Source organism: Orbicella franksi, chromosome 10, assembly GCF_964199315.1.
Source record: "Orbicella franksi chromosome 10, jaOrbFran1.1, whole genome shotgun sequence".
NCBI lineage: Eukaryota > Metazoa > Cnidaria > Anthozoa > Scleractinia > Merulinidae > Orbicella > Orbicella franksi.
The window spans coordinates 14,606,798-14,627,081 of NC_138154.1; the positions used below are offsets into that span (position 1 = coordinate 14,606,798).

Here is a 20,284-nt window from a genome sequence, read left to right on the forward strand (position 1 = left end):
ATAATTATGCAGAATAAAACCAAGCATGAAAAATAGCGGGGTGAAAAAAGAGAAACGACAGAAAGCAAAGAAGCGTTTACATAAAGCGAAAACTTCACGTGTATCCATTGTAACATGCTTTTAAGACCTAAAAGTTTGACCATACTTCGTAATTTTCGACGATGGTTTCCTGGACGAAGATATCAAACTAGAACGACAATCTTCTGCGAACAGCCATGTTTGCATTTCACAGATCACCTAATAAGGGCTGTAATGAACTACTTTAAGTCTGACGTCATCCAAAGGCTAATCAAAATCAACTACAATTAACAGCATTGGTGTGACCACAGAGACAACTGCAACCACTAACTATACTGTTAACTCTGAAGTCAATTATTAACCGAACAATCCATAGGGAGCTTAAACAAACCACGACGCAGGCAACGAGAACGACAGCAAACGAAAGATTTAATGAGGAAAACAATAGCTGTGCATTATAAATCTTTGCACATTTCTTTACCGTCCTCTGCAAAACAAGAACGTAAAATGACCAAGTTCTGCTTCGTCTGAGGAACGCGAACGACGACGGCTAATTTTTCGTATGTCTATTTGGAACTGGACGCTGTACGTGCCATTACATACTTAGCCTGAGCACGTCTTTAGAATCATTGGCGTTCTGAACAGATCTAGATAGTCGCGAATCTCGCTGGTAAAATATAAATTCATTTTCTACTAGGCTTCGTCCTCGAGGTCGCCGTCGTCCTTGCTTGAGCTCCGTAATAGTTTACGTTGTTCATGTCACCAGCTGCAGCCAATAAAACATTACGCTACTTAACATTATTTTTAGTTCATTACCAAGAGATCAAAATGTGCTCGTTTCTGTTACCTCTTTACTTACAATGCACTACGTATTACATAAAAAAAGTTTATACTGCAATGTTGTCCTTCCTGATTTAAGTACTATTCACAACAAGTTACATTATACATAGTTGGCGGAATTTCCTATAAAATAGCTCACAACACTTATAATGAAAATTTTCGGTGCTAACTTATCAAATTTATTTGTTCTGCGCATAATCAAATTTTCCGTTAGAAATTTAATTTTTTGTCTGATTGGAAGTCAGTTATATTTGGTAATATTTGAGCCCTTTTTGAGATTATAGTACCTTAGAAAACATCTTCAAGGTAAGGTGTGCAAATTCTGATGATAATATAGAATACATATAACTTGATGAAATGCGAAATCTCTACAAAAACGCTTCGAGGGAATATAGTCAAATAAAAATGGCTTACGGTTTCCGGTTCAGACTTACAAAAAAACCTTTTAAATATCTATCTATCTTAAATAACTTGGTATTCGTAAACAGAGTGGTTTAGTTTTATTCGGTCAAAAAGTAATTGGTTTTGCATCAACTACGCTACAAGATTGGCTTAAAAAAACTCGCGCCACGTTTTTCATCCGATCAGAAGTGAAACCAAAACAAATCGTAACTCGTTCGCACACGTTTTCCCACGCTTTACATTAGCTACATGTAATTACTTTAAGTTTTGATTGGCTCGATGGATTATCCGCGTCCTTTGTGATTGGGTAGAGTGATTACGGATAAGAATAAATGTTTCAAAATTCATTTTAAAAAAAGTCTAGATCGAAAGCTCATTTATATTTCTTTTTTTTATTGTTGCTGTTTTATTGACTTATGAATGGAGGTTTATGTCCAAACAGCGGAGAGCGAATATATAATGAACGAATAAATATTCAAGCGAAAAGCGAATAAAGCGAATGTGTCAGAAATTCCTAGCATATATGATTACAGTATTATATTTTACCAGTCTTACCCTGCATCAGATTCAGATTCGAAATTCCGACCACTATTGAAGTAGCTCGGCATTCTTAAACATTAGTGTAGATTTTTTTTACGGTCCTTAAAGTAGATTTTTATTGCTTTCATCTCATTTTTATTGTTGTACTTATTTAAATTTAAGTTATTGTCTTTGAAAAGCCTCTCAGGGGAAAGTCAATCAAGTATGTATGCACGTAAGTACTAAGAGAGAAAATAGGGACGTCCTTTACGTTATTACGGTGAAATATATATAAATAGTCTATGAAGACCACCAGAGCACTTCAGTGATTGACCAATATAAATTTCTTATGTACCACCATTTACCCCGAAATATTCTCTTTAGCCAGGCTGACCTTAAAGATTTTATCATAGTTTCGAGATCGATTATTTTCATCACACCTTTTCATGTTCGTTAAATATCCTACAGAGCAGGCATTTAGGTCAGGTATAGACAGGAACATGTAGATCGCAGAGCAACGCGCTCCAAACACTCCGGCGCCGTTACACCAGGCATTAATTCCACATCTTTTGTTTACTGTGATAGTGATGATAGAGGCCTGGGTACTTGATTCGTTCCACTTCCATCTTGGCGTTAAGAACACGGTCCAGTAGATCCCAGTCCTCCCCGCCCCATTTATATTTGAATTTCTCGGTGTCCATTCCTTTAGACAAACAAAGCAAAAATAAATCAGAGTTGTAAAACTGAATGTTACACATACAAGCAAATTCTCTGAGTTTCTAACAGACTTTTGTTAGTCCAGTATTTTGTTAGGCTGTCATAAAAAATTCTGCAGGACAATAGTTAATACCATAGTAACTATGGTAGGACCCACTTCAGATTCTGTGAGCAAATCAAATATCAGGGGTTTTTTTTTCGAACAACACAACGCAGTGCACCAGGCACTGCCCACATAGAGTGTTTGGCGTTTTTCTGCATGTTTGTTTTCTAATTTCGTCCTCTCTCAAAGCAGGAAGCCAGAAATTTTCGAGATCTTTCGACATTCCTGCAAGCGCACCAACATGCTCCCCTCCCCGTAAACCTGCTTTTATTTTGCAGGGGCTTTGGGCCAGTGATATAATTTCAATGTGCAATTCGTCCGAGGTGGTGTAAGTATCGAACCGTGCCAGGGGGAAAAATCGTTTATTATTCCGCTGTGCAAGGCCCACAAAACAAAGAAAACATACGACAAGCAGACCAGGACGCAGAAAAACCGCGAACAAAGTGTTTGAACGTTTGTCATATCTGCTTAGTTTGCGTTGCGGCGATATTGCAGTTTTGTCCGGCATTTTAAAAGACCATAAGGTTTTTATTCTTCTTTAAATCCGTAAACAAGCTGAATTCCACTTGCCCCCAATCTTTGTCCAGTCAGACTTGTATATACCAAGCAAGCCAAACCCATCATGTTCCCAAAAGCCTCTGTGTTCAGCAGACGAGCTGTCACAATCTAATCGACCAACCACAGGGAAATAGGCAATTCGTCCCTCAACGGTATTCTGAAAGACGAATCAGAATCAGATAACGTTTAATAAGTAGTAGTACAACGATTTCGAGTCAAAGTACATGGGGGAGCTAGAGAAGACTAGCACCAATAACACAATCTGACTGGTGCATTATTAAACGTGCAAACCCATATAGAGGAAACCCCATCACTGTAGTTTGTGCTGGTCCTTAACGAGAGATCTGAATTGATTACTAAAACAAATTCTATACAGTCAGTCAGTACAAGGATAGTTCCAAGCGCCCTACATCATCGTCATCAGCATTTTTATCTACAGGCCTCTTTCAGTTCTACACTTGTCTCCCAGCAGTTATTCGATACACCGTAAAAATATGGTCAGGTATGATTTTGTTTGATTGCAGGCGCCTCCTCCTCCACTATACCATGCGACATCCACGCACATACAAAAACTAGGAATATTTATACACAAGTAGAGTGCTTCTGTACGTGACTTAGAACTAACGCTTCTTAACTGGATGTCAACAACTACCGGTCCCTTACAAACGACTTATTGACGACATAAAGGAAACCGACAACCGGCCCTCTAACAGACCCACTTGATTTTACTAACAATAGACGGACCTCAACAGACCGACGTATTTTGACTGAGAATCGGACGGATCGACCAATCACTGACCAATCACTTTCAACGGACCAGAAATAACACCATCGACTGACAAACACTATTCACTTGACTCTGAAGATGACTTCTACTAAAGTTGTCGAAACGTCAGTCACCAACAACAGTTCTTCTCAGAACTACCCTCACCCAGACGATCACACTATACAAAATACTGATACTCCTACGTTTAAACCATATATTACAAAATATTTCTGCTACACAGAAAACACCGAACCTGCCTTAGCTCAATTTGTTAGTTCAGCTCATCACTCCCTAAAAACTACGAGCAATCCCTAACTAAATCGTCGAACACCGCGCGAAACTTGAGAAAGCGTGACATGGAAGAGGACGTTGAAGAAAACATGACACTATTAAGGCAACGTTTAGTCACCCTCCTCCTGGGTCTCTCTCTTCCTGTACTTTCTCTCTCTCTTAGGTCATGCGTTCCAAATATTCGTTCGCATTGCTCAACAGTCTTACGGAGACCGCTTGTAGCGTGATTGCATTTGTTCTTTACGTTACCTTTCTGACGCTGTGCATGATGTCTCCAGGAACATCGATGTGAAGATCAAACAGTAACAGTAGATCATGTTCGCTTGGAACACGCCCGACAGCCTCGTTTAGCGCGAGTGTCTTGTAAAATTTACCCTTCAAACTAACAATGGTGTGTCTGCTGCGGAACAGAGAAGTGTTAAAAGCTTCGGCCATATCAATATCCTGACTTTCAAAGTCGGCAACAACGACGTGGAAGTTCGTATCACCGGTTAATAAGCTGGCAACAGTGAGTTCATTGATAAAATGATAGACCCATCGTCCCTGGTCCTTGACAGGAAGTATGAAGTACACCATGGCTTTGCTGTTCCAGTTGATTCCTTCTGGAAAACACAACTTGTCACTTCCCTTTTTCTGATAGACGTGTTCTGATAAGCGAAATGATTTGTCGGTGAAATTTAAACCAACTTCCATGTCGACAGAGTAACGATCGCCATAAACTGGATCTGACTTTTGCGTAACTCTGTAGATGCTCTTTAAAAAGAAATCTCTGGAAGGGAATGAAACAAATCAATCACTCAATCAAAAAATCATCAAATCAATCAATCAATCAGTCAATCAATCAATCAGTCAGTCAATCAATCAATTAGTCAATCAAACAAACATCCAATTATTCAATTGATCAATCAATCAATCAAACAATCATCCAAACATTCAATCAATCAATCAATCAATCAATCAATCAATCAAACAATCATCCAATCAATCAATCAATCAAACAATCATCCAATACGAAATCATTCAATCAATCAATCAATCAATCAAACAAACAATCAATCAATTAATCAATCAAACAAACAATCAATCAATTAATCAATCAAACAATCATCCACTCGAAAAATCATTCAATCCATGCATCCATCAATCAATCAATCAGTCAGTCAAGCAAGTTAATTGAAGCCTTTGGTTCAAAGCTCTCGGCGTTCATCACGGTTTCTGTAGCTTGAAGCGGCTAGAAGTATTCCTAGTCTATCGCAGCTTACCCCCAGCATTCCGTAAGGTTGCTCTCACAATTTCCACTGAGGTACCCATTTATATTCCTGGGCGGAGAAGGGAAGCACTGTGAGAGGAACGGTGTTTTACAAAAGTCCCCGGAAATGGTCGCTAACAGGCCGAATCATTTACACTGCATGTATGAGTACTTACTTTGCAGTTTTCTCGCAAAGGGAAGCTATCATTTTGTCCACCACCGATTGCACTATTTCTCCATCAGCGACTCTGTTACTCCAGGACCACACTCTTCCTTTGCTTCCCATAAAAGTATCATCTTGTGGAAACACGTTGGATAGATAAACTAGGGAAGGCCCATTGTATTTGTCTATTTTGTCTTTGAGAATAAAGCTAGACTTGAAAATGCATTGTGGAAGATAATTTCCTTCGCCTATCAAAGGAAGAGTGAAAAAGCTGGAATGTTTTTTCCACGCTTTCTGTGAGATTGCAAGACGCTTAGCAAGTAGTTGGTTCATGGCATCCTGTTTTGAGGGAACGGAAATATTTTGAGGGAACACGAGGTATTCAGAGCTGATCAGTTTAAATTCTGTGACACCAGGATTTGACCAAAAAACTTGCACAAATCCGTCGCCTTCGCCTTGTTTATGAATGACCTCAATGTAGTATCGACCTCCGTCGCGAAGCTTTATATCCTTCGAAATTTGATCAGGGTATTTATTTATCTCGTTCTTTCTCGTCCAGCCTGTTGCGCCCTCGACAAACACACTGGCAATTAGCTGTTTCTCTTCAGGATTTTCGCTTGGGCTTAGCCACAACTCTGATGAATCATCGGAGGCTATCGCAAAGCGATATGATCCAGTCCTCGCTGGGTTTAGGAAACCAGATATCGTTTGACCGTATTCCGTTTGGCTGTCTTCGATTTGAAACTCGGAAAACTCGCGAATGAACTTTTTTTCGCTAGGATAACTAGGATAAAATGGCGAGCTTCGTAGCACTTTCACATCGCCGCCACACAAATCGCGCCAGATGGAAACTGTCAGTCGACCGTTTCTTCCGTCTTCAGATGCGGAGTTTTGTTCCTCGTCGGTGAAATGTTCTCCAGATTCACTAGTGAAGAAGACACTGTTCTCTTTTAATAAAATAGAAGCAAAATAGAAGATTGAACAACAAGAGAGTATTATTATCAGAAGCTTGAACAATCTTCGGAGTCTTCGTGATCGTACAAACAACCAAAAAGCGCCTTGGGGAAAATTAAATCGATAAATAGGCGAGAAGATCAGTCTTGCCACCATCTTGTATTTCAAACGGAGTGAAGAAGGTCGGTGGAATCCCGCTTTACCTTTACTGACACTTGTGGATACCCCTTTGCAATTCGATATGTGCGGACAGATTGGCTGTGCAGACGAAAAGTTCTTACAGTAGTCGGACCCAAGTAAAGTGTTGAGAAGTGCTCTCAAACAAAGTTAATCTCCCGCTATAGACGTTGGTTTTGTCGCAATTCTATGCAAATTGAACCGTCAAAGTTTTCTATAGGCGTTACAGTCGCCTGTACGGTAACCTAGTAGCGCCCACATTCACGTCAGCTGATCAGTTTTATTCAAACAAACGAGCATAACTGGTGCATTACAGCATTAATTGTAAAGTTTCAACCCGCAAAACATTCATGTAAGACTGTTAAAATCTAATTTGAACACTAGCTAACATTTAATCATGAACTCCAAACATACTATTTAAAAATAGTGGTCAATAGTTAGTTAAAACAGGGCCGGTCTGGAAAACCCGAATAGCGAATAGCGAATAGTCGCGAATAGCGAACAGCGAATAGTCCCGAATAGCGAATATTACGAATAGTGCGAATAGACTCGAATAGTGGCGAATAGTGGCAAATACTGGCAAATAGTGGCAAATAGTGGCAAATCGTAGCAAATAGGGTACCCAGTATCTCGCAGTCAGCCTCGCAGCAACGTAGGGTAGGATTTTCCCGCTAAAAAGCACAGACGCTTATCAGGACAAAAGGTGTTTCTAAACGTAATTTCTTCTGTTTTAACCGCTGCAAAAGCGGAAATAAGTCTTTATTACGCTATCCTTCTGTTTTCTGTTTTCTTTATGTCGGCGATGGACACCCCTAGCCTGAATCCGGAGAAGAAAAGGTAGTAAATTCACTGAAATTCTGTTGCTTATTTGGATAATGTATTAACGCAGGATATTAGATCTAAAGCGGTGACTATTGACGACTATTCGTCATTGTTCGCCACTTTTCGCGACTGTTCGCCACTATTCGCACTATTCGAGACTATTCGCACTATTTGGGACTATTAGCTACTCGCTATTCGGGTTTTCCAGACACCCGTTAAAACATTCGATTAATCACGTTAAACATTCTATCATTAATTTAAAACCTTTCTTCAACATTTTAATTTAAACATTTATCTCGGGTTTCCAAATATGTCAATCAAACTCTTCTGTGCCCACCGTCGTGCTGTTTCTAGCATTTTGAACTTGTGCTTTGTGTGAGTGAGCCTGAAGCGAGCGAACGAGGTAGGTCTTTAATCGGGAAAATGTCACATTGTAGGGGCTTTTGCGAAACGCAAGGAATTGTGGTAGCGGTAAGATCAAAAACGCAAGGATTTAATTGTATAGTTATGCCCAAATGAAAAAATTAAGATGCGCTGTTTTCCATGAGCTCTCCTCGATCGATGAAAGTAAGGATGAAAGCTATCGGGGACAACAGGAACATCAGTCCAGAATATCCAACAAAACACTCTTGTGGAGTCTCAACTAATACTGACAAAAGTCATTTGGAAAATTACAGAAACGAAGTAAGCAGGTCAAAGGCACCCGCCGTGATAGAGAACCAAGTCAGTTAAAAAAAATTATCGTTTGCTTAATGTAAGTGTTAAAGCTCTCAAAAAAAAGCCATAGCCTTAACGTGGGTTCTTAACGATTTTGCGGTCTTGAATCGAAATGCTGACGCAAATCATTTAGCACATGAGGTAGGTCTTGAGGTAGGCTCGATTTCTGCCGCTCTCTCGCGTCCGGTCTTTGTCAGGGAAGGAACGCGGCTGGAAGTCGAGCCTAGTCTTGAGGTTGAAACATGAACCGCGGACTGCTAAGTGAACAGGAAATGTAACGGTAAGAGCAACGTATCAGGTATCGTGAAGTTCAGTCGAACCTCCCCTCGTCGCCGGCCACCTTGAGGACAGAGGAAAATGGCTGTTTGAGAGATGGCCATCACAGGGAGGTAAAGGTGAAACCAGTTTTTTTTTTTTTTTTCGGGGAGTACAGCATTTTCATTTGCTAAAATGCTTGTTGTAACATATCAATACGTAACACAATCAAAATATATTAAGGACGATCGTGATAATTGTTTCTGAGCATCCTTACTGCTCACGCAAATATACACACCACGTCATGCATCGAGCGCCCGTGCTAAGTAATAACATGAACAATAAAAGGGCAGATGGCCATTGCTATAGCTTTGCCTGGGTTTAACGATTTTGGACGTTCGGTGACCCCTATTTTTCTTTTGATGGATCAATTTCTCTAACGATTTTCTACGTTTTGGGAATAATTTACGCAACAAACCCACTTTTACATAATATGACTAAGATCGTTTGCGTCTGTTGTCTCACCTTCGATATTTTTAACTATAAACCCCTGTAGACCAACTTGAATTACCTTCGCCAACTTTTCAAAATCAGGGTGGTTTTCCCCACGCTTTATCCCTGAAACGAAGACGGTGACCCTAAATTGTTTTACATTTGTGACACAACTTATTCATTATCTGACTGCAGTAAAAATTTAAAAAAATTTCTATCGACTGGAAAAATTTCGCGCGAACGTCCTTAATAAAACAGGTACCAAACAGAAACGGAGAGGAAGGACACGTGATTCGGCCCTTTTCAATAATGAAAGTGCTCTATGAGCAAACTCATGAATTTGGCGGGAATGATGTTTCCTTTCCAATGTAAAATTTAATTCCATTGTACCTGAAGAAGGCTGGTTTGGTCAGCCGAAATATAGTATAGAATTTAAAAAGTAATCCTACGTTGTGTCGGTTTCTGCTTTTATATTCTTCATTTTCTATGTGAAGCCGATTAGATCACTATTGATCCAACGTATACCAGCAGGATCTTAGTCTGCAGTTGCCTGTTTAAACATTTTATACTCATCATTCTCGTGCTCATGTCGTAGTGAGAACCATGCAGGCTAGGTAGGTAACGGGCAACACATTTGAGACTGAAAAGCGGTGAACTGAAAAGTGTTGATGTCAAATCTGTAATTACTGCTACTTTATAGTAACTTAAAGTTAAAACATCCACAAGAAGAAAAGTGCAAGCTTGATAATTGATGATTAATGAATATCCCCCGGGGGGACTCCCATATAGAAAGGACGGGGGTGCTTGTCGGACATTTTGAAAAGAACCCCTAATAGGTACCAAGATCCTGTTTTGTGGGCGTGGCTTGAAGTTTTTTTTCACCCCTGAGAGATACCAATTCTAAAACAAAACATTATCCCCTGTCAGATTTTTTTCCGAGAAAGCTCCCAGAAAAGGTACCAAAACCGCTTTTTTCATCTCTAAAAGGTACGAGGAGTATCCCACTCCTTTTTATAATCATGTGGGATTCTCCCCTTGGGGGAATATCCCCTCTGGGCTCTTGATTACCAAGTACTTTCACTGATCTAGCCTCGAGCTTGCTCGACATTCTGTTCTCAACCTTTTCAACCCACCTCCTTCCCTGTCCTGTTGTCTTTCCTTCCTTTGTTTATGGGCACCTGTCGAAAAGTAGTCAGGCATCACTTTGGTTTTTGTTTTGGTTTTTACTACGGTTTGAGACTGGCTGAGTAGTCTAAATGGTAAGTAATTGGTTTGGTTTTTACCTCAGTTAATTAAAAACCGCTCTATCATACTGTTGTTTCGATTTTTTTGGCGGTTCATTACCCTCGCCTTTGATGAGAATACCATTTATCATTGTTGTCAATGCAGTTGTACAATGGAATTTTGTTTATTAAAGCAGCCATATATGCGCTCTTCGCTCATAGCCAAAATGTCTTCAGACAAAAGTTAAGATGTCTGCTCTTAATTATTTTGGTCAAACTGAGCTGCCGCTGACAACGACTACCCACTCTTCGGTTGTATTGCTATAATTATTAGAGCGGTTTTCATTTGAGTGACGTAATAGACCTTTTTCGCTTAGGCGGTGTGTTGTCCCATTACAGACCACGTGATATTCTCTAGAGAATTGTTCTTTTATTCATCTAAACATTATTTATTCATATACACGCAACTATTTGAAAATTTGAAAGGAAGAATTCTCAAGAGTATCATCACATGGTCTGAAATGGGGCAACAAACCGCCCAGTCGAAGAAGGTCTATTCACGTAAAACCAAAATCAAAAGTGGTCTCTCTAGCCAGTCGCAGAAGACACAGACAATCCAGTGAAGCTGTGGCTGACGCGAAGCGCGGGAAAACGAGTGCGCACGAGTTCCGATTGGCTTTGGTTTTACTTCTAATTGGATGAAAAGTGGCGTGAGTTTCGTAAGGTAATTGTGTAGCGAAATCGATGTAAAAGCAATAACTTTTCAGCACTCAAATGAAAACCGCTCAAAGAGAATTTAGAGGGATAACTTGCCGACACTTTCCAACAAAACCAAACAGCTGTCGACCCCTAGGACGTCGTTGAACCTCTCAGATTGTACTAGATAGCTGTTTATCAACTGCAATCGGAAGGTCACAAATTCTACAGTTCATGCACTCTAACCATATTTCAATCTTCTCTAAAGTTCTAAAAGGGAATTAAGTCTAAGAGGCCGCGGTGTTAACTTGTTCCTCGCTTAGCGTCAACTGGATGTTTATTACGGGGTGTGGAAAGGGGTCAGGCGGTAAACGATATGGAGGTTAGTGTGGGACATTTTTGACCAAAGCAAAATGATCTATTTTAAATAGATATAGTTTACTTCATTTTTTCCACGTGACACACGTGACGAAAACAGAAACTTTTCACCTGTATGTGACATCGTGACACATTTGAAAAAAGTTCAGGAAAAGTATAGCAAAGTGGAATGTCACTGATCAGTATCATATTCTGTTTGAATCCTTTGTTATGTTTATTAACCTTAAACTTCGCAGGAGCTACGTAACCCAGAACTGTCGTGGAATCTATTAATATTCGTTTTCGTTCTGAACCGCGTGTGTTGTAATTTTCTTGTCAGTTACAGTTTAGTCGTTGCGTATTAAAGGTCGTTTCTTAAAGTTGAGTCGTTTCGCATTTGAAGCTGACACAACAAGATGGACACATCATTTCGGTTGAAGTGAGAGTCGACGACAAGCGACGAAGGGTTGTGGTGGTATTTGGCCCCAACGGCGCCAGGACGAGGTGTAACCAGGAAGGAAAGGAAAACAAAGTTCTTGGCGACGTGGACCCAGATACCTACAGACTGAATTGGAGCTCCACCCGAAGATGTGGGGAGTTGAAGGGCAGGTCGCGATTTGCCTTTTCTTGGTCAAACTCGGAAGAGACGCTCTGCTGATGTCACGAACATTTTTAAATCTCCTAGGAACCAATAAGGAAGTGAGACAACCCTAGGGTATTACGCTGGTAAAATTAACTGTATTTGGGATATTAAATACCTCGAATTACAACGTAATATGAATATTCAAATGACTTTGAATAGCAGGTAAAGGCCTTTCGAGGCCTTGTGACGACCATTCTAGTTGTCTCTTCAGAATACTGTAGCTGGAAATAGAACACGTGAACAGGACGAAGAAGACGAGCAGATATTTCATCAGAACAGGCAGGAGAAAACTTGATTTGATTGATGAAAAAGCGGTCTCTACCTTTTGAAAGCATTAAATTACATTGATGTCTTCAAATGTGCATTTACGTAAAACAACGACCTACGTGTGAAGTCGTTTCGCCAACGTCTAATGTCAGTTCGCCAACGCCTATATGTCAGTTCGCCTATATGTCAGTTCGTCAGTTCTCTCTTTCTGAGAGGAACTGTTGATGTTACTTCTTTCCCGATTGTGTCATGAACCGCCATATTTGCCATTGAACCTTTCAATTCGCCCCAATCCCCCCTGAGATTTTATTAGGTTTCTTTATTGATAGTTTGTTCCTGGTCATTTTCTTTTGCAAACCTGGTGGCCCCTAAAGGAGCCGTTTTTTGGTTGTGGGTTTTATTGACCTATTCAATTCCCACAAGACGGGCTGTTGATATGTGAGCAGGTTTTCAGCTGCTGTGCGGCGGTCTTCGCTTTGCTCTCGTATTTTTCCCAGCTGTCGAATAGCCTCGCCTGCAGGTTTCGGTACTGCTTCCGCTGGACCCGCTGGACCCGCTTTAGTTTTCTATCTGACACAGAGCTAATCTGCACTGCCCACTCGCACGACGATTCAGAGCGGTGTGCAATCCCTCGATGTCGTTGTTTTGGTTCTGATGGCCTGCTGGGAGACGCTCCAGTTGTTTGATTATTATTATCAGAAGCTTGAGCAGTCGTCTGAGTCTTCGTGATCGTACAGACAACCAAAAAGCGCCTTGGGGAGGATTAAACCGATAAACAGGTGAGAAGATCAGTCTTGCCACCATCTTGTATTTCAAACAGAGTGAAGAAGGTCGGTGGAATCCGGCTTTACCTTTACTGACACTTGTGGTTAACCCCTTACAATCCGATATGTGCGGACAGTTTTGGTTGTGCAGAGGTAAAGCTCTTACAGTAGTTGGACCCAAGTGAAATGTCGAGAAGTGCTCTCAAACAAAATTAATCTCCCGCTATAGACATTGTCGCAATTCTATGCAAATTGAACCGTCAAAGTTTTCTACAGGCGTTGTTACAGTCGCCTGTACGGTAACCTAGTAGCGCCCACATTCAGTTGATCAGTTTTTATTCAAACAAACGAGCATCACTAGTGCATTACAGCATTAATTATAAAGTTTCAACCTGCAAAACATTCATGTAAGACCGTTAAAATTAGAACATTAGCTAACATTTAATCATAAGCTCCAAACAAACTATTTAAAAATACTGGTCAATAGTTAGTTAAATTAAAACATTCGATTAATCAGGTTAAACATTCTTTTATTAATTTAAAACCTTTCTTCAACATTTGAATATTAATTTGAAACAATCGGCATTTTAATTTAAACTTGACATTCTATGGAGACATTCATCTCGGGTTTCCAAATATGTCAATCAAACTCTTCTGTGCCCGCCGTCGTGCTGTTTCTAGCAATTTAAACTTCTGCTTTGTGTGAGTGAGCCTGAAGCGAGCGAACGAGGCAGCTATCTAATCGGGAAAATGTCACATTGTAGGGGCTTTTGCGAAACGCAAGGAATTTTGGTAACGGTAAGATCAAAGACGCAAGGAATTGTAGTTATGCCCGAATGGAAAAATCAAGACGCGCTGTTTTCCATGTGCTCTCCTTGATCGATGAAAGTAAGGAGGAGAGCTATATCGGGAAAAACAGGAAAATCAATCCAGAATATCCAACAAAACACTCTTGTGGAGTCTCAACTAATACTAAGAGAAGTCATTTGGAAAATTACAGAAACGAAGTACTTAGGGCAAAGGCACCCGCCGTGATAGAGAACCAAGTCAGTTAAAAAAAAATATCGTTTGCTTAACCGCGGACTGCAAAGTGGACAGCAAATGTAACGGCAAGAGCAAGATATCAGGTATCTTAAAGTTCAGTCGAACCTCCCCACATCGCCGGCCACCTTGAGGACAGAGGAAAATGGCTGTTTGAGAGATGGCCATCACAGGGAGGTAAAGGTGAAACCATTTTTTTTTTTTTTTTCGGGGAGTACAGCATTTTCATTTGCTAAAATGCTTGTTGTAGCATATCAATACGCAACACAATCAAAATATATTAATAAAACAGGAAACGAGCAGAAACGGAGAGCAAGGACACGCGATTGGGTCTTTTACGATAATTAACGCTCCAGTTGTTTGAAAGGAACACCGTGCTTTCAATCCACTGTCGTCTGATGTTCCGCGTTCCTCCACGTGTTGCATCACAATTTCTGCGACAACAACACAAACAGGCGACCCCATGGCTGTTCCATGCAACTGTTTGTAGTGTTTACCGTTGTACTGAAAGTAAGTTGATGCAAGGCAAAGGTTCAGTAAGTCCATGATGTCTTCTGTCGGTAACGGTAGTTTAACAGTAGATTGTTGTATAGCGGTCTCGGTACACTATAATGCCATTTGAAGTGGAGTACTGGTGAACAGTGATTTCACATCAAAAGACATAAGTTTGTAGTCGTCAGGTATCTGTACTGTCTTAACAGCGTCAATAAGGTTCTTCGTAGATTGTAGTTTGCGTCTTGATTTGTCACTAAGGGTTGCAGTATGGTCGTCAGGTACTTAGCCAGTTACGTAGGGGACTCACAGAATGACACTATAGGTCGCATCGGTAAACCAGGTTTGAGCAGTTTCGGTAGTCCGTAAAGGTTCGGTGGTTGTGGTACTGAGCACCTCAGGTCGATAGTAGCATCGAGTGTCAACAGTGTCAGTCTTTTTAAGCGTAAGTAGTTTGCTGTTAAGTTTACGTTGAAGTGCTGGCGTCGAGTAGTGTTCTAGTTCTTCGTAAGTTTGTCGTTAACAAGTGCGTCCATTTTGTCACAGTAGTCAGTCTTGTCCTTATCAACAGTGGCACGTCCTTTGTCGGCTGGTAGTATAACCATGTTGTCCAGTAGGAATGAGCAAAAAACTCATACGATGCGTGACGCTACCGAAAAGTCGTATATAAGGCTAAAATGCTCTGAAAAGTGTCAAATTTGTTCGAATAAACTAAACGTTTCGGGCTCAGCCCGCGGTAAGGATCATGAGTTTTGTGTCTCAATGAATGGACCGTCCACCGGGATAAAACTGAAAAGCGGCCGTTGTTGACGGATGGCCGTTTTGGAGCCAAAGGTGGCCGTTAGTGAAGGCTCGACTGTACCGAAGATATTTAATTGTACGGCCCTATTTATGAGATACCAGCTACATCTAATAAAATTCACAAATAGAGGAGATTACACGTGGGTGCAAAGATATGAATTATAGGGGTGCAAAAAACAAATAAAGTTGATAAAAATTTTTTAAAAACGAAACAACACTCACAATCTTTAATGTTACCTTTTAATCAACTGCTTGTAGGAAAGTTTGGAAGCCGACACGGTGACAATACTTCTCCCCTCCCATCATATGAACATTTCTCAATTTTGCTGTCCAGCGGCATTAGTAGTTGTAGTATGACGTGAAAATTTAAATATCTTCTGACGTAGTGAGGCAGTAGGCCAGGCACAAGAACTTTGCGCAGCAGCGCGCTCCAAACACTCCAGGCACCGCTACACCAGGCTTCAATTCCACTTCCTTTGTTTACTGTGATAATGATGATAGAGGCCTGGGTACTTGATTCGTTCCACTTCTAACTTGGCATTAACAACACGGTCCAGTAGATCCCAGTCCTCCCCGCCCCATGTGTATTTGAATTTCTCGGTGTTCATTCCTTTAGACAAACAAAACAAAAATAAATCATAGTTGTATAACTGCATGTTAAAGGGCCCTAGTCAGCCACGCCTTTGTTTTTGTTTACATGCGAGAGTTTGTCTATTATATTTTTATTCAGAGCATGTGGAAACGAAGGAAATCACTGTGAAACTAAGGCAATAAGATTTCCAACATGCAATATCAACAATTTCGAAGGCATTGAATATGGCGGAGGCTGACTAGGGTCCTTTAAACACACCTGAAGAAAAATCAAGAATACCAACATTTCTAATGCGATCCCGAGGTTTAGATCGTCAGATATTTGCAGATCACCGACTATCATTGCATTGTTGATGCTCATCAATAACGAGCGCATTTTCCATCTGCGATGAGGTTTCAAATCAGGAGCTTTTCTATTTTTCGGCGATAAGACAACAAAAGCCCCTGGCGCTCCTTATAGCGGCTTTTCTATACTGAGCGCAGGCAGGTGCTTGGGTGGCCAATCACGGAACGAGTTGCCACAAACTGGATGAGGCTTAGCGGAGTTATTTGTACTGGTTTTGCGCGCTGTTGCTACTGTAAAGTAAGTGATTGAAACATTTAAGGTCTGGCCTCCATAACTGCATAGTTTTCTTTGAGTTTTTGCAGGAATTTTGATAGTCCTGTATTTTGTTAGCCTGTCCTAAACAACTTGTCATAACCCGCTCTATATTCCTTTGGTAAAGAAAGGTACTGTAACTACGCGAATAACTCAATGTGAGTCCTGCCCAAGGTCACAGAACAATGAACAGGGTACTGCTTACATGCTGTGCTTATTGTTTTCCTGTGTGTTTATTGCGTTCGACGAAGGAGAAGATTTTTATTTCCGTCCTGTACCTGATTAGGCGGTTAACATGCATGCTTGCCACTCTGCCACCTCGCTTGAATTTTGCAGGGGCTTTCTCGGCCTGGACTAGGCGAATAACATAATTGCAAGGTGCATTTCGTCCGTCCAGTCTTGTAATGTCGTTCCCTACGCAGTTGTACACGACCCACAAGCAAAGTTTGCAATCAGATAGATAAGCAAAAAACAAGGGTTTATTTCGGATTCATAACAATCGGAAAGCATGTACGATTCGATATGCAAAAATGAAGATTTTAACTGGAGTTTGCGGTTGTAGAATTTGATATTCAATTCTTGGATTATTAATCATTGTTCGTGTTCTTCGCTTAATCCTCGCAGACGAAGAAACATTTTACTTCGTAGCGCTAGCACTTTGACCTGCGAGTGTTTGATCTAATTGCCCTAATGATTTTAGTCGCTCTCCGAGGGACTAAAATCATTAGGATGGCATGACATCAACTATAAACTCAAGTTTAATGAGTGTGTCATGATGTAAAAATGCGTCAACGAAGGCGCTTCTTGATATCTATCGCAAAGGGTCAAAAAGCGCCCACAAATCCACAGCCGAACTACAAGGAGCAATAACGACTTTTATTTTTTTCTCAAGCATCTGAGCGGGCCGAAATCCTAAATCCTCGAATTTGATTGGCTGATCGTACGCACGTGACTGGTCCAGCTTTTTACGATGCGGCCCACGGGCCGGATTTTTTTTCCCGCTGCCTAAATTTCGCTCCTAAAAGTTAGCGGTAATCGTCAATCTTTTGCCTTTTTTACTCATCCATCGACGATTAGTCAACGCAAGTTTATCTCTGTTCACTTTAAAATGGCAAGGAAAGTCACTGTTAGTAAATTTAATTGAGTGTTTTGAAGCTGTGCCAGTTTGCTTGGTTGTTTGTAGCTTGGCGCTGTAATGGCGCGTAATCCTTTGTTTCTCTCGCCGTAAAATTTGAGTCAATTTCGGCCGAGTTTACCTCTCTGATCGTTGCTATATTTAGGAGAATTTCTGTGGAATACACTTAACAAATTTCCTCGCTTTCTGCTATTTAATTTACGGTAGAAAAGTCTGATTTCAAGTGATTTTAAAAGCAACGACGGCCAGAAATTGTTTTTGTAGTAAGCTTCAAACTTCGCACGAAATTTCACACCGCAAAAACAACTTTGGAGAACTTAATTGGTGAAATAAATGCAACTAACATAAAGTTCGAAAAAAATCAGTTCTTTAATACATCTCTTTTTGTCTACTATCTGAGTTACTCGCTCGTTGCCAAGATTTTTTACAAATCGTTAGTAGACGTCGCGCAAGCCGATTCAATGACAAGGGCTGCGTAAACAAACCTATTTGTAATCTATAAAACCAATTTACCGCAGGGAAAAAATAAACATGTTATATGCCGGCTTGGGGTCGGTCCGTATAGTTAAAAACTGTGACCTCGGGCTTCAGTGAAAATACTGCCCTCGGCCCGCAGCCTCGGGCAGCATTTTCGAGACCTCCGTCACAGTTTTTCACTAAACGGATCTCCCAGCCGGCAAATAACATATATGTATTTCATTAAATGTTGCCTCCCCACAGGGCAACGATCCTTCAGCTTTCGTGGAGCCAAGGCATGGAACGAGCTTCCAAAATCCATTAGAGATGTTACCTCGTTAAATAATTTTAAAAAGACTTTAATGAAACTATTCAAGGAATTCCAATTCCAACGGTATATAAATTTTTAGCTTCATTTATTCTGTTCTATTTCTAAGTCCATGTTCAGTTGATTTCTAGACTATTGTAAAGTAATTTATTCATGATTATATTTGACATTGTGGCTTAACAGCCGCTACGGGGAGTTTCACTAAGTGTATGTTTCATTTTTTTTGACAGGTTCGGGATAGGTGAGTAAAGTGGCTGTTTGATTTCAGTTGTCAACTTCTGGAAGCTGCAAAAAAATTATTCAGAAGACTTTAGAAACTTTATCAGGTGCAAAACATGTTTGTCATATTTGGTTAGCAGGTTAAACAGGCTTTGTATTGCGGCAGTATTGCAGTTCCAGCTTCGCCTAACCTTTAGTTTATTCTCATTATCACCTCCGTAACAGTTTGAATTCCACTTACCACCAAACCTTGTCCAGTCAGACTTGTATATACTAAGCAACCCAAACCCGTTAAGTTGCCAAAAGCCTCTGTGATCCTCAGACGAGCTGTCACAATCTAAACGACCAACCACAGGGAAATAGGCAATTCGTCCCTCGACGGTGTTCTGAAAGATGAATAAGAAACAGATAACGTACAAAGTTGAGGATGTAGTGGTGGTACAAAGACTTCGAGTCAAGCTTACGTGCTAAACAGGGCTGTCAATAAGGGCCGTAACCCGTGACACCTGCTACGTTTGCTATGACACCTGCTATGTTTGACGGACCCTTGATGTTATGGGTGAACTAGACTATGGCTAATACAATTCACCTATAAAGTAACAAGTTTGTTACGGGTGTGAAGATCATCAAGGCTACAGGTGAATTAGAACTTAATGACAGCCCTGCTAAAGAGCGAAAGCAAAAACTATGTAAAACGACGTTTTAACTTTTATAGGCATACGGATTCTGCGCTTTGTTAATGATTTCGTCTACAAAGCTGCCGCAGATCCGGTCCTAGGCGTACGGACGCCTTCGGACTTGAAGTGGAGGGAAGAAGTGTGACCTTTTAGCCCAAATAAAACTTACACAATGCTCGAATGCGTGAGTGTTGAAATCGTGATACAAACGCATTCAAATTGCAGTAAAAACAAAAACATTCATGGTTCTCACGCCTGATGAAACTGTTATAATTCCAAAAACAGTTTTTTTTGAAACCTCGATCGACAACCTAGTAATTAAAACCGATCAAAGAAAAAATGTTTTTCCTCAGTTCCTCGGACGGCGAAAACTTGAAGCGGAGAAATTTTAAAACAGTCCTTTGAGTGGCAGTTCAAAATGGCTCTTTTGAGAGCCACCATAAAAACAAACATTCTATGGATCACCGAAAACACTGGCAGGTCACCAGTCTTTCCAAATATATCTGGGGACTAAAGAATACTAACACCGATTGCACCATTAGCCGTGCATTATCAAACGAGCAAACCCGAACTCAATCGGCGCTTGTCTGGGAAGCTCTGTGTCGTAACTGCTAACAAATCCGTCCGTCTCAGAGAGAGATCTGAATTAATCCCTAAATGCCAGGTCAAAGTAAATTCTATGCAACCAATCAGAAGCAGGATCGTTCCAAGCGCCCTGTATCATCGTCATCAGCATCCTCGTTTACAAGCCTCTTTCAGTCCTCTTTTTCTCCCCAGAAGTTTTTGGTTACACTCTAGATATGATTTTAGATGCTTGAGCTGCTAAGGTTTGCGTTCACCGTGAGGAACCTGGTGGAGAGCATAGGTTTTTGCAGGCGCCTCCTTCTTCATCCCCGGCGAAAGTACATAAGCACATAGCTAGGAACCTCTTTTCACATATACATTTCTTCTGT

At 40.7% G+C, this 20,284-nt stretch overlaps 2 protein-coding genes across 2 annotated transcripts in view; both read right to left on the bottom strand.

Moving 5' to 3' along the window:
• Positions 1 to 1,893: 1,893 nt before the first annotated feature.
• On the bottom strand, positions 1,894 to 7,039 carry LOC145499744 (N-acetyl-beta-glucosaminyl-glycoprotein 4-beta-N-acetylgalactosaminyltransferase 1-like). Its single transcript, XM_081479269.1, has 4 exons — positions 5,640 to 7,039; positions 4,464 to 4,983; positions 3,170 to 3,314; positions 1,894 to 2,482 (listed from the first exon to the last, which is right to left on the bottom strand). Exons 1-4 carry the CDS (start codon positions 6,734 to 6,736, stop codon positions 2,334 to 2,336), a joined length of 1,911 nt encoding a protein of 636 aa, XP_081335395.1. The 5' UTR covers positions 6,737 to 7,039; the 3' UTR covers positions 1,894 to 2,333.
• Positions 7,040 to 15,253: 8,214 nt separating this feature from the next.
• Positions 15,254 to 20,284, bottom strand: part of LOC145499805 (uncharacterized) — an 8,081-nt gene continuing 3,050 nt past the window's right edge. The window contains exons 3-4 of the mRNA XM_081479326.1: positions 18,896 to 19,040; positions 15,254 to 15,937 (exon numbers count right to left, since the gene is read on the bottom strand). Of these exons, the coding sequence (XP_081335452.1) occupies positions 15,789 to 15,937; positions 18,896 to 19,040 (294 nt within the window). The 3' untranslated portion in view covers positions 15,254 to 15,788. The remainder of the gene's footprint in view (positions 15,938 to 18,895; positions 19,041 to 20,284) is intronic.

What these genes read in the sequence shown, in the direction of transcription:
- LOC145499744 (XM_081479269.1), bottom strand. Translation starts at nt 6,736, where the DNA reads ATGGTGGCAAGACTGATCTTCTCGCCTATTTATCGATTTAATTTTCCC. An exon ending in CTTTGCGAGAAAACTGCAAA is followed by an intron (nt 4,984 to 5,639) that starts GTAAGTACTCAT and finishes ATTCCCTTCCAG; the next exon opens with AGATTTCTTTTTAAAGAGCA. An exon ending in TGACTGGACAAAGATTGGGG is followed by an intron (nt 2,483 to 3,169) that starts GCAAGTGGAATT and finishes GTTTGTCTAAAG; the next exon opens with GAATGGACACCGAGAAATTC.